The sequence below is a fragment of the Tamandua tetradactyla genome, chromosome 25 (genome assembly GCF_023851605.1).
Source record: "Tamandua tetradactyla isolate mTamTet1 chromosome 25, mTamTet1.pri, whole genome shotgun sequence".
NCBI classification, from domain to species: domain Eukaryota; kingdom Metazoa; phylum Chordata; class Mammalia; order Pilosa; family Myrmecophagidae; genus Tamandua; species Tamandua tetradactyla.
Genome location: NC_135351.1, coordinates 27,987,552 through 28,008,032, shown reverse-complemented (window position 1 = coordinate 28,008,032; position 20,481 = coordinate 27,987,552). Strand labels below are relative to the sequence as shown.

The 20,481-nt window shown below is 40.0% G+C and overlaps 1 protein-coding gene across 7 annotated transcripts in view; it reads left to right on the top strand.

The window, feature by feature from the left end:
- The window catches only part of RIPOR2 (RHO family interacting cell polarization regulator 2), a 252,946-nt gene that overhangs the window by 212,812 nt on the left and 19,653 nt on the right, over positions 1-20,481 (top strand). For all 7 annotated transcript variants that reach the window (XM_077143797.1, XM_077143790.1, XM_077143791.1 and 4 more), the window contains 5 exons: positions 1,820-1,988; positions 4,820-4,955; positions 6,471-6,632; positions 7,508-7,666; positions 9,428-9,630. In XM_077143797.1, coding sequence (XP_076999912.1) covers positions 1,820-1,988; positions 4,820-4,955; positions 6,471-6,632; positions 7,508-7,666; positions 9,428-9,630 — 829 coding nt within the window. The remainder of the gene's footprint in view (positions 1-1,819; positions 1,989-4,819; positions 4,956-6,470; positions 6,633-7,507; positions 7,667-9,427; positions 9,631-20,481) is intronic.

The window sequence follows — 20,481 nt, the reverse complement described above, 5'->3', positions numbered from 1 at the left end:
TAGTTGGGCTTTGCTTTCCCTATCTCTTGATCTGTCTCTTGGTTCCTTTCAGGCCAGTGAGTCTTTGCACGTATCATCAGTGCACATATCGAAGCAGGATTTAGGCACAATGACGCATATTTCCCTTACGATGTAAGAAAGTTTGACTTATAACTGCTATGTATCTGCAGGCCCTTAGGTGGAGAATGTGGCCTTCTCTGTGGTGGGTAAAGGACTCAGCAATGAAATATTGCCAGCTTCTCCATCAGGCTTCCTTGCACAGCCAAACCATGTTTTGAGAGCTCGAGCCTGGGATGCATTGTGTAATTTTAGGTCAGGCAAAACCAGCACAGAACATACTCACCTTCATCATTTGCTGCAAAAGAATACGCAAACACTTTCCCAAAGGGAGGGGTGGATTTTCCACCCAGCTTTACTTTTGGCACAGCGTGATACAAGCAGCTTTTCAAGTTACAACAAGCTGTGGCTCTTGAACTTCACAGTCTTCTCCGTGGGAGGCTTAGTGTTTTTGGGTTTTGGTTTTCCTTGAGGATTTCTTCTTCCTCAACAAAACCAGGGGGGAAAAATCATGTGAAATAGAATTGAGCAAACTGGCAGAGCAAAGAAAATGCATTACATGTATGTCATGTTTAACTGAGACTTTTCTAGCATGATTGAATTTGTGAAAGACTTCTCAATCAAATATTTTTTTGTACACTTTATCTTGTTAACTTAGGCTGTTACCTCAATATCAAGGTCAACTATCAATCTAGGCTTTTTTTCTTCTTGCTATAAGAAATATTTTAATAACAAAAACATCACAGCTTTTGTATATTCTATAGAACATTGACACTATGTCTTGATCAAACTTACTACATATCAGAAGTATTAGGGGAAATTGTGTGTATGTGTGCGTGTGTGTGTGTGTGTGTGTGTGTGTGTGTGTGTTTAATATGCTTACTGCTAGGGGGAAACCCTTGGAGACAAGTGTGAATCAGAGTAAAGCTTTCAAAGCCACTGAGCTCTGGGGCATGATCTTTTAAAATTGTGTAGGCTGGGGAGCATGAGTCCAGAAGCCAGAAAATGCCCTGCACTGACTAGCTGTGTGTCCCTGGCTGTCATTTCTGTTAGTCGGTCCTTCCACATGGGAAATGAGACCCCTATCATCTCCCTCCCTAGCTCACAGAGTCCTGTTTAAAATAAAATTAGGTGATAGAGGCAGTGGATTTTTTTTTAATGTAAGTGCCTTGCAAAACCAGAATATGATCATGTTATAAGATTAGACCGTTCAGCAGTGGGCTTTCAACAAAGCATGAGAGACACAACTAAGCTATGCCTCCCGATATTCAAACTTCCTCTTAATGTTAGTCCAAAGGAGAACAACATGTCCCTGCTCTTGGCAACTTTTCTTTTTCCTATTCTTCAAGTAACAATTGATCTGAGGCCAGGAAAAGGCCTGGACAGATTATTTCTTAATAGTAGTGCTCTGGGGAAACTGTAAATAGAGCGGACAGTTTAATCCCACAAAATCTGGCAAATCACCCTGTCAGCAGAGCAGGAAAGTGCCACATAAGGGCATGTTTCTTAGTGAGACGACTTTACAAATGGTTCGTTGTGCCTGAGAAGCAAACAAGAGAACTCTGGAAGGCATGCGTCTGCATGGTGTTTTAAACATTAGACAAATTGGCAGCCAGGCTGAATTAAAAAGTAGTTTTCAAAAGATGTCTCACTTTTGCAAGATAGACAAATGGAAGATTCCATTTCAGCAGATGCTTCTGGGGGCCATGTGGGAGCCAGGTTGAGTTGGCCTGTGGTTTCACCCACCTTCCTGCTTCAACAGCTACAGGGCAGTACACCCGGAAGCCAAGGGGCATCTCAGCGAAGCGCTGACAGAAGACACAGGAGTTGGGACTAGTGTGGCAGGAAGCCCCCTCCCCCTAACGACAGGAAATGAAAGCCTGGACATCACCATCGTTAGGCACCTACAGTACTGCACCCAGCTTGTTCAGGTAGGATTGGTGACTCCATTTGCTTTTTTTTTTTAAATTACTTTATTATAGCTATTAATTGCAACATTAAGTTAAACTAGTTTCTAGTGGTAGGTTCTCTCTCTTTTTTTTACTAAGACATCTGTATTTTTGTGTGTGTTTTTTGGGGGGGTGCATGGGCCAGGAATTGAACCCATGTCTCCCTTTGCTTTTTAGAGGTCACGTATGCTTCCATTCTTTTGTTTAGGAAGTGAGAGGAAATGAGAATTCAGGAATAGAGAAACCAATCCTGTTTTTATTGGAGTCAAGTAAAAAACTCTAAGGGTGCATGCCTGTCCTTGCTCAACCCTGTTTCTTCCTTTTTAAACCTAGATCTCCAGGTTTTAAAAAGTAGCAGGGAGAAAAACAAACAAACGAACAAAAGGTCGTGGGTGGACGGGCGGGCCACTGTGGCTCAGCAGTCGGAGTTCTCACCTGCCATGCCAGAGACCCGGGTTCAATTCCTGTGCCTGCCCATGCCAAAAAAAAAGTTGTCGGTAGAATATACTTTTAAATAATTAGAAATTTGGGGTTTCAACAAAGTGTGAGAGACAGAACTCAGAAATTTGGCAGTCATGTGATTTAAAATTTTAAAGAATATATTTGCACCTGACCATCTACAAATGGAGCATGAAAGCCTGCACTACTGAACGTGTGTTAGTATGAATCTGTCACATGAGTTTTCTGCCACCTAGATACCTAAAAGCAATATGTTTAAAAAATCTACCTAAGGCTTCCCAGATTGTGAATAAGTACTTCTCATCAGGAGTAAGAATAAAATGCTTCTGTAAGCCATTGTCATCACCAGTTAGCTAGCATTCTGGGACACCATTTAGCTTATTTTTCTGCACATTTCAAGCTATTTACCGCTTAAGGTTTTGCAATAGTGGAACAAATATTTTGAAATCCTTTTGTTGCAGGAAGGGTCCAGCTGCCTTGAACAACATGTTTTCCCCTCAGGCATCTACTTAAGTGCCTCTTCCTTGACTGGTTCCTTGTCCTCTTCCAATCTTGTTCTTCCTTCTCCCAACTTGCCTGAATATATGGGGAAAAAGAAAAGAATGTGGAAGTAAATGTAATAATAGTTTCAGGCAGATGAGCCAGGCAGGAAGGGAGCAAAAAGATGAGGACTCATGCTGCTGAGAGCGGTGTTGGAGCACAAGGGCCACCTGAGAAACAAGAGAAGGGGGAGGAGTCAGGACACCCTCGGGAGGTGGGCAGCAGGACAGTGTTGCTTCTTCAGTAACACATGACAACGAGGTGTTGAAGAAATAAACAGCTTTAGTGCAGCCTCAGACAGCGTCTGTGCTGTGGGTAGCTGGGTAGCTGTCATGACTCTTGTCACTTGCTTAACTAACACCCCAGCTGATCTCGTCTATTGAGTGTTGAATTTACAAACCGGGCTACAACCAATGTGGCAGAATGTGCAATTTTTTTTTCTAGCAAAATGGCAGGGAGTTTTATTTACTGATAACTTAATTGTATATTCACTGACCATTTGGATGAGGTCAAGTTTCACAGCTCTTTTATCCTTACTAAGCTTGATGATGTGCTTCATAAACCACCAGTTTACCTTTCAGAGGTAAAGTGACATTTGTGACATTTGAGAGACTTCTCTGCCATGAGAGGGTGAATATTTTCCCCCAAAGATTAATTGTCATTCAGTTTTCAGTATAATGTGTCTACCTATAATAAGTCCAGGATTATAGCAAATCAGCCCTTAGTAGGGAAAATCCATGCTAGAAAAACAAAAAAGGTAGCTATAAGGACATAGAACGAAGGAATGAGGACTGGAAAGTTAATTTCTAATTTGTACTCATTCCTGAATCAGTGGACATATGCATCCATTTGGTACATAATTATAGAGAGAAATAAATGGGTATTCCAGAAGAATCATAATGGCCACAATAATTTTTTTAAAAATAAGGCCATTCATTTCCACTGTATTTTCTTACATTAGTACATAACTGCTATGGCAGACTTTTACATTTAAAAATCGTATTTGCTTAGAGTTCAAATACTCTAGGCAGAAGAGAATAGTAGGATATGGCTGCACCCTGCATCCATGTCTACCAGGGGACCAGGACAGCTTTCTGAGAGGCACAAAAAGGAGGAGAACCCTCAGGCAGTGCATGACTTATGTTCTCTTCCTCTCTCAGGCCCCTCCTCATTCTTATGACCAGCACAAATGTCAAACCACTTACTACTTATATATCTAGGGCAACTTCCTTAGCCTGTCTCTGTTTCAGTTTCTTCATCAGTAAAAAGGAGGCCTTATTATGTAAAGGGCTCGAAACAGCTCCTGGTACATAGTAAGCACTCATTAATTATAATGAGACTATTCTGATTATAATTTTGATTATTATATAACATGTTCCTAATTTTCCACTCTAGAACAAGGAAATAAAAGTATGCTATGAGAAATCACTACTTTTGGGGGAAGAAAGACTTTTTCTGCTTGCTTTCCAAGATGTAGCTTAAATATGCCCCCCCACGTTTCAAAGAGAAAGAACAGATTTATAGTATATAAAAGAAAAGGCAAATTTACAGTAATTTTACCTCTTTACTGCTGAGAAAATTCCGGAATTTACACAGGCGTGAAAAAAGTTTACAGCAGCAATAACATGTCTGATTTCAGCCGATGTTGTAACTGGCATGAAATGAGGAACATTATCACACTAGGACATAAACATCTTATGGGTTATTTCGCATCTTCACCACATTTGAGGAAGGATGAGGTTGGGGAGGGAAACTGGTTTTGGCTCTATTGACGGCATCATAATCGAAACATTGGTTTTTATTTGTTTTATTAGCAAATTGTCTTCTCAAGCAAAACTGCATTTGTGGTAAGAAATCTCTTAGAGAAGCTTTCCAGGCAGATCCAAGTGATGGAGAAACTCGCAGCTGTCAGTGATGAGAACATAGGAAACATCGGTTCTGTCGTGGAAGGTAAGGATCTGCAGGTGACACCACGTTCACGGAAACGATCATGCCTCCAGCCCTCTCCCCTGCCTGCTCCTGCTAATTGCTTTCTCAGGATAGCATAGACACCTTCTTAGGCCATAGTATAGGGTCAAGTTTTTGTACAAGTAGTTCCAGACTCTGAGCCAAGCAGCTTTCTCAGGATAGCATAGACACCTTCTTAGGCCATAGTATAGGGTCAAGTTTTTGTACAAGTAGTTCCAGACTCTGAGCCAAGCAGCAGAGGCGTAGCTGTTTCTAGAGAGCCCTCCAGCTCCTAAAGTCAGACACTCGAGTATGGACAGGAACAGCGTACCCCTCATAGGCGGTGCCTCACAGACTTTTCTACTGGTGCTTTTCAACTTGGGGACAGATGATCAGGGTTGCTGCTGCTCCAGGGAGCTGGTGCAGACGGCTCCCACCGCGGCTGACTCTCAGATGGGAGCCACTGCTAAACCCTGATGGGCAGAGGTTAGAAGCACGTGAAATGGAAGCCCTCTGGGAGAACCCTAGTTCTGAGCGTTTTAAGTGCTGAACTTGCTATGGAAAAGATGCCTTAGAATTTGTGAGGTCTGGCTACAGGGTTCTTTTTGCAAAGATAAGAATTTCTGCCCTAAAATCGGAAATACCTGTCAGAAGATTTGCACATCAGATACTTGGTGGAATCGGGGAGCACAGGGTCTTCTAGGTTAGCTCTGCCCCTGCCCCAAACTCCCTGTAGGTTTGGGCGCACAGCCCTCGCCCTGGACATTTCTGCCTCCTGCATCCGTTCCTATCAGGAGTAGGCACCCTGGTGGGTCTCAGCAACTCCAAAAGGGGCCAGATGTGCCCCTGTGAGTGACGGCCTCAGGCCCTGCTCGTTGTCACAACCCGCACGTGCACAGGTAAAGCGCTGCCCTGGGCCTCGCGCAGCGCCCAGCTGTCATTTCTGCCCAGAGCCGCCTGGGCATGGTGACAAAGCTCCTCCACCCCCTCCCGCTCCATTTCTTCTCCGTCAGCAAAATTTGACTGAGATGAGTGAAGACCTCCTCCAGTTTGATTCTCTTGTCCTTTATGCTTTATTATTATTATTATTATTATTTTTTACATGGGCAGGCACCGGGAATCGAACCCGGGTCCTCTGGCATGGCAGGCCAGCAGTCTTGCCTGCTGAGCCACTGTGGCCTGCCCACTTTTATGCTTTTTGGCTATAAAGTTACGGGAGTTGAGGTGATTGGAACATCTCCCAAGGGAAGAACTGCCGTGTTCTCTGTCTCAAAGCAAATACCTTTGCTTTGCTGCGTCTCCCCCCTCCCGGGCTGCATGGGCCCCTCCTCATGAGGCCTTTGCCCTTTGGACCCATCTGCCAAGCCCAGAGGAACTTGTAGGTCAGATTGAAACCCACAGGCCCAAAAACCAACAGCAAGGGCCGCCAACACTGCCTTCCCCCACCCAGGCCCATCTCCTCGTCTGGTTCATTCAGAACGTGTGTCCTGGACGGGCGGGGTTGCTCTTCTCTTTCAGCCATACCAGAATTCCACAAGACGCTGTCTTTGCTGTCCTTCTGGACCAAGTGCTGCAGCCCGGCCGGCGTCTACCACAGCTCGGCCGACAGGGTGATTAAGCAGCTAGAGGCCGGCTTTGCCAGAGCTGTCAACAAAGCCTATCCTGGACTTGCAGAGCCAGGTAAAGTCAGTGGTGGGGACAGCATTTCTGTCCGATGGTGCCAGGGTGAGTGCTGGTCAGGGCGGTGGGGGAACACAAACAAGGCCTGCTCTAAAAATATAAAAATAAACCTTACTGTCCGTGGAAAACATCATCTGCCAAGCTAGATTTAAGAAAGGAGAAATGTTGAACATGTCTCAATTCACAATATCAGCAGTGACTTTTAAAAGTACTATATTTCTCTATTACTGGAGGACGTGCACTTTTTCATTAGATGTCACCAGTATGGCAGTGTCAGGGGGTACAACTATTGAAGAAAAACCATTTGGCAGTTTCTATATGCCTCTACCCTAGGATCCAGCAATTCTACTCCTAAGTATATCAAGAGAAATAAGTGCTTATGTTCACAAAGGAAAACATACGTAAGCATTTCATAGCAACTTGGAAACAGCCCAATGCTCATCCACAAGAGTATGGATAAATTGCGATATATTCATACAGTATGGTAGATACAGCAATTAAAAAAAAATAAATTACTGTTACAGCAACCATTTTGGATTAATCTCACAATTATTTCACTGATGAAAAAGAACCAGATATAAAAAGTACACAATGCATAATTCCATTCATATGGAGTTCAATAGGCAAAAGCTCTATTAAGAACAGGCAAAGCTAATAAATGTTGTTAGAAGTCAGATTCGTGGTCACATCTGAATGGCAGTTACACAGGTGTACACACAAGTAAAACTCATCCAGCCTTTGAAGATTAGCTCACCTTACACACTTTGTTCTATGTATCTTTTGCCTCAATAAAAAGACAAATGAATTATAAAAGAGTGAATGAATTAATGGTCATGTTTCTTAACAACTGCTCTGCATCTTCCCCTTCTAAATAGTGTTTTGTACGCTGGTGTCCCAAATTCTGGACCAAGTGGAGCCCCTGCTGCCCTCCAGCCTCCCCTCAGAAGTCATCACCGTCTTCCAGTATCACGGGTACTTTGCCAGCCATGGTGTGAGTGACCTCGAGAGTTACTTGGGCCAGCTGGCCAAGCAAGGTGGGACATGTTCTTTAGCCACACCATGATGGCGGCTCAATTCGTACTTATCGCTGGTCTTTTTAATCACAAATAATAGTGGTGTCAGCTTTGTTGTTGTTGCTGCTGCTGTTGAAGTTAACAATTGAGCTGAGACTTGTCCTTTAAATGACCTCTGTGCCATCAACATTAGTAAGCCTCCTGTGAATGAGTCAGGGGTTTACTAAGAACTGCCTAATCATCCAATTAAGGTATACCATTAACAGGAAACTGGTAAATGATTTAAATTTCTCTGTAATTTATTTCCTGTGTTAAGGTATTTGCTCCCTGTAGGTTCAAGCCTGCAGGCAGTGCCACTTTATGTTGTCTTCTTTTTGGTGGAGCTTTCATAATAATATGCAGAATTGGGATTCACAAAAAGGCATGTTGGGTGGCAGTAGAAAGGGAAAGGAAGAAAAGATGGACAGCAAATCTAAGGATACACATCCAGGGAATGAGGAGAAGGAACACCAATATAGAGGGGCTGTCTTTTCTCAGGGCACTTCAAATATTAGAAGTATCCGTAATGCATGAATACCTCCTTGGGAGTAGAGCCAGGTACTACAGGGCTGCTTTCTGTTAAAAAATAATGCTCTTTTTCAGTTGTATTTTTTCAGGCTATGTGTTTAATGTTCAAAATCAAGATTATTCATTATAGAGTTATATACTGCTTTTTTTTTTCTGTGATATAATGTTCTATCCCAGGTTGTTAAAAATTATTTGAAAATGTTTTTATTAATTTCATAATATTCCTCCATTTAAATGTATTCTAATGTGTTTGCCTTTTTGAACATTTCAGTTGTTTTCTGCTAATTAATTTAGCTGTTATAGATGATGCTATCTCAGGACTTTTTACTCAGCTATTTTTTTTTTATAAAATGGTGAAAGTACTGGAATATCCACAGCAGCAGAAGTAGGAAATACAAGCAAAAAATCTGTACAATTCACAGACTTGTCCTTGGTGCAGAAGACATTACTGATAAATGGAACTGATTTTTTAGCTTCTATTTTCCAATCTGTACTGAGCCAACCACATTCTCATCCTGCTGTGTTTGAGGCCAATGTAATATACACATATACACACTGGATATCTAGTTACAGATCAGAGTACGTTCCTTAGTCAAATTGAATACAGTCAATTTATTCAAATGGGACTCAAAAGCCTTTTTTTTTTGGCGGGGGTGGGGGGGGTGGGCAGTGATGGTCCAGGAATCAAACCCGGGTCTCCCACATGAAAGGTGAGCTTTCTACCACAAGCCTATTTTTTTAAAACTATATTTCCTTCATATTTTGGCCACCTAACTAGCTTTTTCCATTAGGGTCCAGTTGCCTCCTGAAAGGAGACAGAGAAAGCAGAGGTGATTTCATCAGGGTTAAGGTTTTACTAGATGGGCTTGATTAAAAGATGGGGTAATAAGATGTGCTTTATTAGGAAGATTGTAAAAAAATATTTACTTACATTTTCTTCACTGTGTATTTCACATTTGATTATTTAATTCGTCTAGAAATTATTTTAGTAGCCATTCTGACGCTGAGATCCACCTTCATTTTCTTCCCATATGCCTAATACAGTTATTTGAATAACCTGTTCTTTTCTCATGCATTTGAAGTGCTACTTTTATCATATACTACTCTTCATATACATTTGGGTCTCCTGTTATGCATATACTTTCACATGTACTTGTGTCTTATTTCTATAATATGATATGATATATTGAGCGCTGTTTTCTTCTTACTCTCTAGTTTCCATGGTTCAGACTCTGCAATCACTAAGAAATGAAAAACTGCTGCAGACCATGTCGGCCCTGGTGCCCGACAACCTCCCCGGCCAACAGGAAGTACTCAGGACTCTTGCTCTGCTGTTAACTGAAGAGGACAATGAAGTCAGTGAGGCTGTGACACTTTATTTGGCAGCAGCCTCCAAAAACGAGCATTTCAGAGAAAAGGTAAGACATGTCCACCTCATGGACATGAGGTGGGAAGCTTGTTTAATTCTCCATCATTTACTATTAATATCATCTACTCTTATTAAAAAATAATTTTCTGCTTATTAATAATATACACTCTATGTAAAACAATTAAAACTACAGAAATACAGTATGAAGTGCCTCATTAGTCCAGCCCCCAAATAAAACTGTTAATAATTCTGTGAACATTCCTTCAGATTTTTTTCTGTGTATATGTTAACATATAAATACGTATGTTACACTGTATGTTCTGTTTTGTAACTGATGTTTTTAATGTAATATATCATGTGATTATTATGTTTCCACGTGAGAACATATTGATCTACTTCATTCTGTTTGATGTATGTATGTCCCCATGTATAGCTATCCCATAATTTATTTATTTATTGTTCTGTTCTGATGGGTATTTTTTAGTATTTTCCAACTATAGAAAAATATTATGGTGAATAGCTATGTATATGTATGTGTACACACAAATATTTATGAGTAGTTTGGGGTTAAATCATCAAACTGTTGGGTCAAAGAGTTAGGATATTTTTTATTTTAAAAGACATTACTCCTATTACCAGGGCAGAGGTTATTGTTTTCACCCCTTGCTTTGACTAGTCATCCTGATGTAATAGGATCTTCAGTTAAAGCACATGGGAGCCCAGTTCAAGCAGGGAGCTTGGTCCTCTGAGAGCCAGACCTTCACAATTTGAACAGTCATTTTAAAAAAGCTATCTCACATCAAAATTCAGCTCCATTCAAGAGAATTAAACTTCATCAATCCTTCTTGTCCTTAAAAAGGTCAAGTATTGAACTCTCCAGGGGAATTTCTTTAATTTGTCTCTGTCATTACCTTTAAGCTAGGCTGTGGTGAGATGTTTGTATCTCAAGATGTTTGTATCTTCAAGAGAAGATACTCTGTTCTACTATGAAGTGCTAGTGTTTCAGTTTAGTCTAGTTAAAAGGCTATTCTTTGCACCCATCACCCTCACCTCCACCAAAAAGAGAGGAAAAAAACAAAGGGCTAGCACTGCTGGTAACTGGGTATGCCCTCATCTAAGTGTATACAGTATACATGAAAAGGATTTGGTACTCTTTGATCATGCAAGAAACCAGTGTTCTAGCTTCCCCTGAAGAATAACAGCAGCAACCACAGTTACGCCGCAACCCTCCTTGGCCTTCTGTATGCACCTTCCACTTCTAGGGTACATGCCAAAGGCCGAATGCTCTATATTTTCATTCCAAGTCAGCTTTCATGTTTATTCTTGAATTCTATTTTTATTAGTGAGCCTTTATTAAAGTTCTTGCTGTGGCCTGACTCTAGATGGAGGGTTTCGTGGACACAGTAGAAATAAAGGGAAGATAGTTGCTGCCCTTGAAGAATTTCCAATCTAGTCAGAAAAACAAAAATATTAAAAACTGCCAATTATTGAATACCTTCTAAACACCAGGCACTGTGTTACTTCACTTACCTAGCTCATCTCTAACATGTCCATTTTATGGATGTGGAAACTGAGCCTCTAAAGAGTTAGACTTGCCTCAGATCACACAGTAGTTAAGTATAAAACGTGGATACCACTCAGAACTGTTTGACCTCAAAGCCTGAACTCTTTCCACCTTTTCTTACTTGAAACAGTAAAAGTTAGTACATTAAATTCTTGAAAGTTGATATGGTGGGCTAAAGAAATACCAAAATACCTAGATGAGAGCCGGTATTACTATAAATCTTGAGCCTTACTTCAAGAATCACATAGTTACTGGAACAAGTACAAGTTGTGCATGTTGATTCATTATTGTCCGCTTCTTTCCTCCCACCTAGGCAGTAGGAAATATCCACTCCTCTGCAATTATACTGTTCAGTTGGGAGGTAGTTGTCCCTTTAGTCATTGAGAACCTACCAGAGGAGATGCTGACTGCCCCTGCATGGTGACAGGGCTTCCTGCCTCAGAGCACCTTCTCTCTGCTTCTTTTTTTTTTTTTTGACCTTTTGTTTCTGACTAATTTTACTCAACATAATGCTCTCAAGGTTCATCCACATTGTTACATCCTTCATGAATTTATTCTGTCTCAAAGCTGCATAATATTCTGTCATATGTATATATACACAGCTTGTTTAGCCACTCATCCCTTGATGGATATATGGGCTGTTTACATCTCTTGGCAATTGTATATAATGCTGCTATAAACATTGATGTGCATATCCATTTGTGTTCTTGTCCTTAGGTCCTCTGAATATATACTTAGTAATGGGATTGCCAGATCATATAGCAATTCTATACTTAGCCTCCTGAAGAACTGCCAAACTGCCTTCCAGAGCGGTTGTACCATTTTACATTAAATTAAACAGATGTTGTATGGTTGGAATGTATTCACTATTTTAGATTCTAGGAAACTGTTCTTATCCTTTTAAGAGTTTTCATCAAGAAATAATGTTGAATTTTGTCAAATGCCTTTTCTTCATCGAGATGATCATGTGTTTTTTCTGCTTTCACTTAATGATATGGTACATTATATCAATTGATTTTCTTGTGCCGAACCATCCTTACCTGGAATAAATCCTATTTGGTCATGGTATATAATTCTTTTAATATGCTGCTGGATTCAATTTGCAAGTATTTTGTTGAGGATTTTGGATCTATATTCATTGAAGAGTTTGTTCTGTAACTGCCTTTTCTTGTAGTATCTTTGTGTGGCTTTGGTATTAAGGTGATGTTGGCTTCATAGCATGAGTTAGGTTGCTTTCCCTCACCTTCAATTTTTTTGAGGAGTTTGAGCAGGATTGGTACTAATTCTTTATTGAATGTTTGGTAGAATTCATATGTGAAGCCATCTGGTCCTGGACTTTTCTTTTTGGGGGAGTTTCTTAACGACTTAATTCATTCTCTTTATTTGTGATGGGTTTGTTGAGTCCATCTATTTCTTCTCGAGTCAATGTTGATTGTTCATGCCTTTCTAGGAAGTTGTCAATTTTAACTACATTGTTTAGTTTATTAGCATATAGTTGCTCATAGTATTCTCTCATTACCACCTCTATTTCTCTTGGGTCAGTGGTTACGTCCCCTCTTCCACTTCTGATTTTATTTATTTGCATCCTCTGCTTTATTTGTCAGCCCTGCTAAGGGTAAATCAATTTTATCAATTTTCTCAAAGAACCAACTTCTGATTTTGTTAATTTTCTCTATTGCTTTATATTCTCACAATCTTTTGTTTCTACTTTAGTCTTCATAATTCCTTTCCTTTTGTTTGCTTTGAGGTTAGTTTGCTGTTCTTTTTCTAGCTCTTCCAAATGAACAGTTAATTCCCTTATTTTTGTTATTTCTTCTTTTTTTTTTTTATTAATTAAAAAAAGAATTAACAAAACAATTAGAAATCATTCCAATCTACATGTACAATCAGTAATTCTTAATAACATCACATAGTTGCATATTCATCATTTCTTAGTACATTTGCATCAATTTAGAAAAAGAAATAAAAAGACAACAGAATAAGAATTAAAACAATAATAGAAAGAAAAAAAACAAAAAAAACAAAAACAAAAAACCTATACTTCACATGCAGCTTCATTCAGTGTTTTAACATAATTGCATTACAATTGGGTAGTATTGTGCTGTCCATTTCTGAGTTTTTATATCCAGTCCCGTTGTACAGTCTGTATCCCTTCATCTCCAATTATCCCTTCTCTTTTTTTTTTTTTTTTTAATTAACGGAAAAAAATTAACCCAACATTTAGAGATCATACCATTCTACACATGCAATCATTAATTCTTAACATCATCACATAGATGCATGATCATCATTTCTTAGTACATTTGCATTGGTTTAGAAGAACTAGCAACATAACCGAAAAAGATATAGAATGTTAATATAGAGAAAAAAATAAAAGTAATAATAGTAAAATCAAAACAAAACAAAACAAAACAAAACAAAAACCTATAGCTCAGATGCAGCTTCATTCAGTGTTTTAACATGATTACTTTACAATTAGGTATTATTGTGCTGTCCATTTTTGAGTTTTTGTATCTAGTCCTGTTGCACAGTCTGTATCCCTTCAGCTTCAATTACCCATTGTCTTACCCTGTTTCTAACTCCTGCTGAACTCTGTTACCAATGACATATTTCAAGTTTATTCTCGAATGTCCGTTCACATCAGTGGGACCATACAGTATTTGTCCTTTAGTTTTTGGCTGGATTCACTCAGCATAATATTCTCTAGGTCCATCCATGTTATTACATGGTTCATAAGTTTATCTTGTCTTAAAGCTGCATAATATTCCATCGTATGTATATACCACAGTTTGTTTAGCCACTCTTCTGTTGATGGAGATTTTGGCTGTTTCCATCTCTTTGCAATTGTAAATAATGCTGCTATAAACATTGGTGTGCAAATGTCCGTTTGTGTCTTTGCCCTTAAGTCCTTTGAGTAGATACCTAGCAATGGTATTGCTGGGTCGTATGGCAATTCTATATTCAGCTTTTTGAGGAACCGCCAAACTGCCTTCCACAGTGGTTGCACCCTTTGACATTCCCACCAACAGTGGATAAGTGTGCCTCTTTCTCCGCATCCTCTCCAGCACTTGTCATTTTCTGTTTTGTTGATAATGGCCATTCTGGTGGGTGTGAGATGATATCTCATTGTGGTTTTGATTTGCATTTCTCTAATGGCCAGGGACATTGAGCATCTCTTCATGTGCCTCTTGGCCATCCGTATTTCCTCTTCTGAGAGGTGTCTGTTCAAGTCTTTTTCCCATTTTGTAATTGGGTTGGCTGTCTTTTTGTTGTTGAGATGAACAATCTCTTTATAAATTCTGGATACTAGACCTTTATCTGATATATCATTTCCAAATATTGTCTCCCATTGTGAAGGCTGTCTTTCTACTTTCTTGATGAAGTTCTTTGATGCACAAAAGTGTTTAATTTTGAGGAGTTCCCATTTATTTATTTCCTTCTTCAGTGCTCTTGCTTTAGGTTTAACGTCCATAAAACCGCCTCCAGTTGTAAGATCCATAAGATATCTCCCTACATTTTCCTCTAACTGTTTTATGGTCTTAGACCTAATGTTTAGATCTTTGATCCATTTTGAGTTAACTTTTGTATAGGGTGTGAGAGATGGGTCTTCTTTCATTCTTTTGCATATGGATATCCAGTTCTCTAGGCACCATTTATTGAAGAGACTGCTCTGTCCCAGGTGAGTTGGCTTGACTGCCTTATCAAAGATCAAATGTCCATAGATGAGAGGGTCTATATCTGAGCACTCTATTCGATTCCATTGGTCGATATATCTATCTTTATGCCAATACCATGCTGTTTTGACCACTGTGGCTTCATAATATGCCTTAAAGTCAGGCAGCGTGAGACCTCCAGCTTCGTTTTTTTTCCTCAAGATGTTTTTAGCAATTCGGGGCACCCTGCCCTTCCAGATAAATTTGCTTATTGGTTTTTCTATTTCTGAAAAATAAGTTGTTGGGATTTTGATTGGTATTGCATTGAATCTGTAAATCAATTTAGGTAGGATTGACATCTTAACTATATTTAGTCTTCCAATCCATGAACACGGTATGCCCTTCCATCTATTTAGGTCTTCTGTGATTTCTTTTAGCAGTTTTTTGTAGTTTTCTTTATATAGGTTTTTTGTCTCTTTAGTTAAATTTATTCCTAGGTATTTTATTCTTTTAGTTGCAATTGTAAATGGGATTCGTTTCTTGATTTCCCCCTCAGCTTGTTCATTACTAGTGTATAGAAATGCTACAGATTTTTGAATGTTGATCTTGTAACCTGCTACTTTGCTGTACTCATTTATTAGCTCTAGTAGTTTTGTTGTGGATTTTTCCGGGTTTTCGACGTATAGTATCATATCGTCTGCAAACAGTGATAGTTTTACTTCTTCCTTTCCAATTTTGATGCCTTGTATTTCTTTTTCTTGTCTAATTGCTCTGGCTAGAACCTCCAACACAATGTTGAATAATAGTGGTGATAGTGGACATCCTTGTCTTGTTCCTGATCTTAGGGGGAAAGTTTTCAATTTTTCCCCATTGAGGATGATATTAGCTGTGGGTTTTTCATATATTCCCTCTGTCATTTTAAGGAAGTTCCCTTGTATTCCTATCTTTTGAAGTGTTTTCAACAGGAAAGGATGTTGAATCTTGTCGAATGCCTTCTCTGCATCAATTGAGATGATCATGTGATTTTTCTGCTTTGATTTGTTGATATGGTGTATTACATTAATTGATTTTCTTATGTTGAACCATCCTTGCATACCTGGGATGAATCCTACTTGGTCATGATGTATAATTCTTTTAATGTGTTGTTGGATACGATTTGCTAGAATTTTATTGAGGATTTTTGCATCTGTATTCATTAGAGAGATTGGTCTGTAGTTTTCTTTTTTTGTAATATCTTTGCCTGGTTTTGGTATGAGGGTGATGTTGGCATCATAGAATGAATTAGGTAGTTTTCCCTCCACTTCGATTTTTTTGAAGAGTTTGAAGAGAATTGGTACTAATTCTTTCTGGAACGTTTGGTAGAATTCACATGTGAAGCCATCTGGTCCTGGACTTTTCTTTTTAGGAAGCTTTTGAATGACTAATTCAATTTCTTTAGTTGTGATTGGTTTGTTGAGGTCATCTATGTCTTCTTGAGTCAAAGTTGGTTGTTCATGTCTTTCTAGGAACCCGTCCATTTCCTCTAAATTGTTGTATTTATTAGCGTAAAGTTGTTCATAGTATCGTTATTACCTCCTTTATTTCTGTGAGGTCAGTAGTTATGTCTCCTCTTCCATTTCTGATCTTATTTATTTGCATCCTCTCTCTTCTTCTTTTTGTCAGTCTTGCTAAGGGCCCATCAATCTTATTGATTTTCTCATAGAACCAACTTCTGGCCTTATTGATTTTCTCTATTGTTTTCATGTTTTCAATTTCATTTATTTGTGCTCTAATCTTTGTTATTTCTTTCCTTTTGCTTGCTTTGGGGTTAGCTTGCTGTTCTTTCTCCAGTTCTTCCAAATGGATAGTTAATTCCTGAATTTTTGCCTTTTCTTCTTTTCTGATATAGGCATTTAGAGCAATTAATTTCCCTCTTAGCACTGCCTTTGCTGCGTCCCATAAGTTTTGATATGTTGTGTTTTCATTTTCATTCGCCTCGAGGTATTTGCTAATTTCTCTTGCAATTTCTTCTTTGACCCAGTCGTTGTTTAGGAGTGTGTTGTTGAGCCTCCACGTATTTGTGAATTTTCTGGCACTCTGCCTATTATTGATTTCCAACATCATTCCTTTATGGTCCGAGAAAGTGTTGTGTAAGATTTCAATCTTTTTAAATTTGTTAAGACTTGCTTTGTGACCCAGCATATGGTCTATCTTTGAGAATGATCCATGGCACTTGAGAAAAAGGTGTATCCTGCTGTTGTGGGATGTAATGTCCTATAAATGTCTATTAAGTCTAGTTCATTTATAGTAATATTCAGATTCTCTATTTCTTTGTTGATCCTCTGTCTAGATGTTCTGTCCCTTGATGAGAGTGGTGAGTTGAAGTCTCCAACTATTATGGTATATGAGTCTATTTCCCTTTTCAGTGTTTGCAGTATATTCCTCACGTATTTTGGGGCATTCTGATTCGGTGCGTAAATATTTATGATTGTTATGTCTTCTTGTTTAATTGTTCCTTTTATTAGTATATAGTGTCCTTCTTTGTCTCTTTTAACTGTTTTACATTTGAAGTCTAATTTGTTGGATATTAGTATAGCCACTCCTGCTCTTTTCTGGTTGTTATTTGCATGAAATATCTTTTCCCAACCTTTCACTTTCAACCTATGTTTATCTTTGGGTCTAAGATGTGTTTCCTGTAGACAGCATATAGAAGGATCCTGTTTTTTAATCCATTCTGCCAATCTATGTCTTTTGATTGGGGAATTCAGTCCATTGACATTTAGTGTTATTACTGTTTGGATAATATTTTCCTCTAACATTTTGCCTTTTGTATTATATATATCATATCTGATTTTCCTTCTTTCTACACTCTTTTCCATATCTCTCTCTTCTGTCTTTTTGTATCTGACTCTAGTGCTCCCTTTAGTATTTCTTGCAGAGCTGGTCTCTTGGTCACAAATTCTTTCAGTGACTTTTTGTCCGAGAATGTTTTAATTTCTCCCTCATTTTTGAAGGATAATTTTGCTGGATATAGGAGTCTTGGTTGGCAGTTTTTCTCTTTTAGTATTTTAAATATATCATCCCACTGTCTTCTAGCTTCCATGGTTTCTGCTGAGAAATCTACACAAAGTCTTATTGGGTTTCCCTTGTATGTAATGGATTGTTTTTCTCTTGCTGCTTTCAAGATCTTCTCTTTCTCTTTGACCTCTGACATTCTAACTAGTAAGTGTCTTGGAGAACGCCTATTTGGGTCTAATCTCTTTGGGGTACGCTGCACTTCTTGGATCTGTAATTTTAGGTCTTTCATAAGAGTTGGGAAATATTCAGTGATAATTTCTTCCATTAGTTTTTCTCCTCCTTTTCCCTTCTCTTCTCCTTCTGGGACACCCACAACACGTATATTTGTGCGGTTTATATTGTCCTTGAGTTCCCTGATACCCTGTTCAAATTTTTCCATTCTTTTCCCGATAGTTTCTGTTTCTTTTTGGAATTCAGATGTTCCATCCTCCAAATCACTAATTCTATCTTCTGTCTCTTTAAATCTATCATTGTAGCTATCCATTATTTTTTCTATGTTTGCTACTTTATCCTTCACTTCCATAAGTTCTGCGATTTGTTTTTTCAGTTTTTCTATTTCTTCTTTATGTTCAGCCCATGTCCTCTTCATGTCCTCCCTCAATTTATCGATTTCATTTTTGAAGAGGTTTTCCATTTCTGTTCGTATATTCAGCATTAGTTGTCTCAGCTCTTGTGTCTCATTTGAGCTATTGGTTTGTTCCTTTGACTGAGCCATATTCTCAATCTTTTGAGCGTGGACAGTTATCTTCTGCTGCTGGCGTCTGGGCATTTATTCAGATTTCTCTTGGTGTTGGACCCAGCAAGGTTGTAATATTTTTCTGTGAAATCTCTGGGTTCTGTTTTTCTTATCCTGCCCAGTAGGTGGCGCTCGTGGCACCCGTTTGTCTGCGGGTCCCACCAGTAAAAGGTGCTGTGGGACCTTAAACTTTGGAAAACTCTCGCTGTCCTGGGGGTTCGCTAGCCGAAGCGGCTTGAGCCGGCCCGCGGTCCGAACGCAGGGAGGGTTGCTGGTCGCCGCAGCCAGGGAAAGAGCCCGTCCGAATTTCCTAGTCGGCCCTGGGCAACAAGCGTGGCGGGAGGGCGCCAGCGGCAGCGGCCCGCCCGAGAGAGTGCACGTTCCCCGGGAGTCACGGGTTTGGAAGGGGCCTCCCCCACCCGTCACCGTTCTCCGCGGCCTGGGGGTTTCCGATCCAATTCTCTCAGTTGGTCCGGGGGCTGCGCGTGGTGTGGGCGCCAGTCGCCTTGGTTTCAGGGGACCACCTCTCCAATTCTCCCAGCCGGCCCGGGAAGGGGGAAGGGAGTAACTCCGGCCGCTTGCCACCCCGCCCGGTAAGGCCCGCGCGCCTCGGCGATCTCACCCGAGCTGCTTCTCTCAGCCAGCCAGCCGTTCCAGGATGAGGTACGCTGTCTTTTTTATCTCTGTTGTGGCTTTGAGCGCTTTCTGTAACGTTTCTACTCCCCTAGTAGGTGTCCTGGAGAAGAAACTAAGATCCGCGCGTCTTACTAAGCCGCCATCTTCCAGGAAGTCTCCTTCTCTCTGCTTCTTGGGACTGTTATCAATGCAAGTGGCCCAGCAGTCCCCTGTTTCTAAGGCAACCACTCAAACTAAATGAGCAAGAAACAGGGAGGTGCCAAATATTTTCTTGAATTTTGCATCCCCTGTTCCCACTCAAGTCAGTACGGGTTCACTGCTCGTGCACAAAGGGACAGCATGACCCAGAAGCCACATGCTTGGGCATCAGTGTTATCATGAATGAGCCCAGTGCCATGTGCGAAACCCCTCTAGGAGCTTATAGCTAAGACAGAACTAACAGGGGCAGATAACATCTCTAAAAGTAACATAGGTATGTTTGCCCTAGCGTAACCTGGCACATGACAAGTACCTAGTCATTTGTTCACTGACTTAGCACGCACATGAATTAGCACATTGAACACACTGAGCATATGAATTAGTATATTCATATATATGTAGGCATGTGCTTATACTACATATATTTCTGAAATGGGACTGACAAAAATATGTTTCCACCAAGGTAACCAGAGTGAATGGATTAAGACTCATCACACTTTGCAAAGTAATCATCAGTTGGTTTTGTTTTGTTTTGTTTTGTTTTCATGGGCAGGCACCGGGAGCTAAACCTGGGTCTCCGGCATGGCAGGCAAGAACTCTGCCTGCTGAGCCACTGTCACACCACCCTCATCAGTTGGTTTTGATGTCCAGGGCCAGCCCTTGTTAAAATCAAGTAGATGAACTTTCATATGCAGAACTTTCTCTGTTTTCTTCTGCCCATTTCCTTCTTTTACCCCTCCTAAGGGCTCTGAAGCTTTGGCCACCAAACTAAATGTTTACTGGGTACCATAGATTCATAAATATCAAGGTTTAAATTGCAGCTAACAACTTAAATTGCCCTTCCCCTCAAGGTGTTGGCATCCTAACAATGGTTGAGTAGGGATGAAGTGCTAGATGTAGATGTGGGTCTCAATCCACCGGTGGTTGCTTTATCGGGGGGCTGATGGAAGGGTGGACCACAGGGTCAGTCCCCTTGTCCTTTTACAAGGAAGGCTGACCCTTGTACTGGTTGTCCTGCTAGCATTTGAGTTTTGTTTCCTCTTCCTTTTGCCGTTC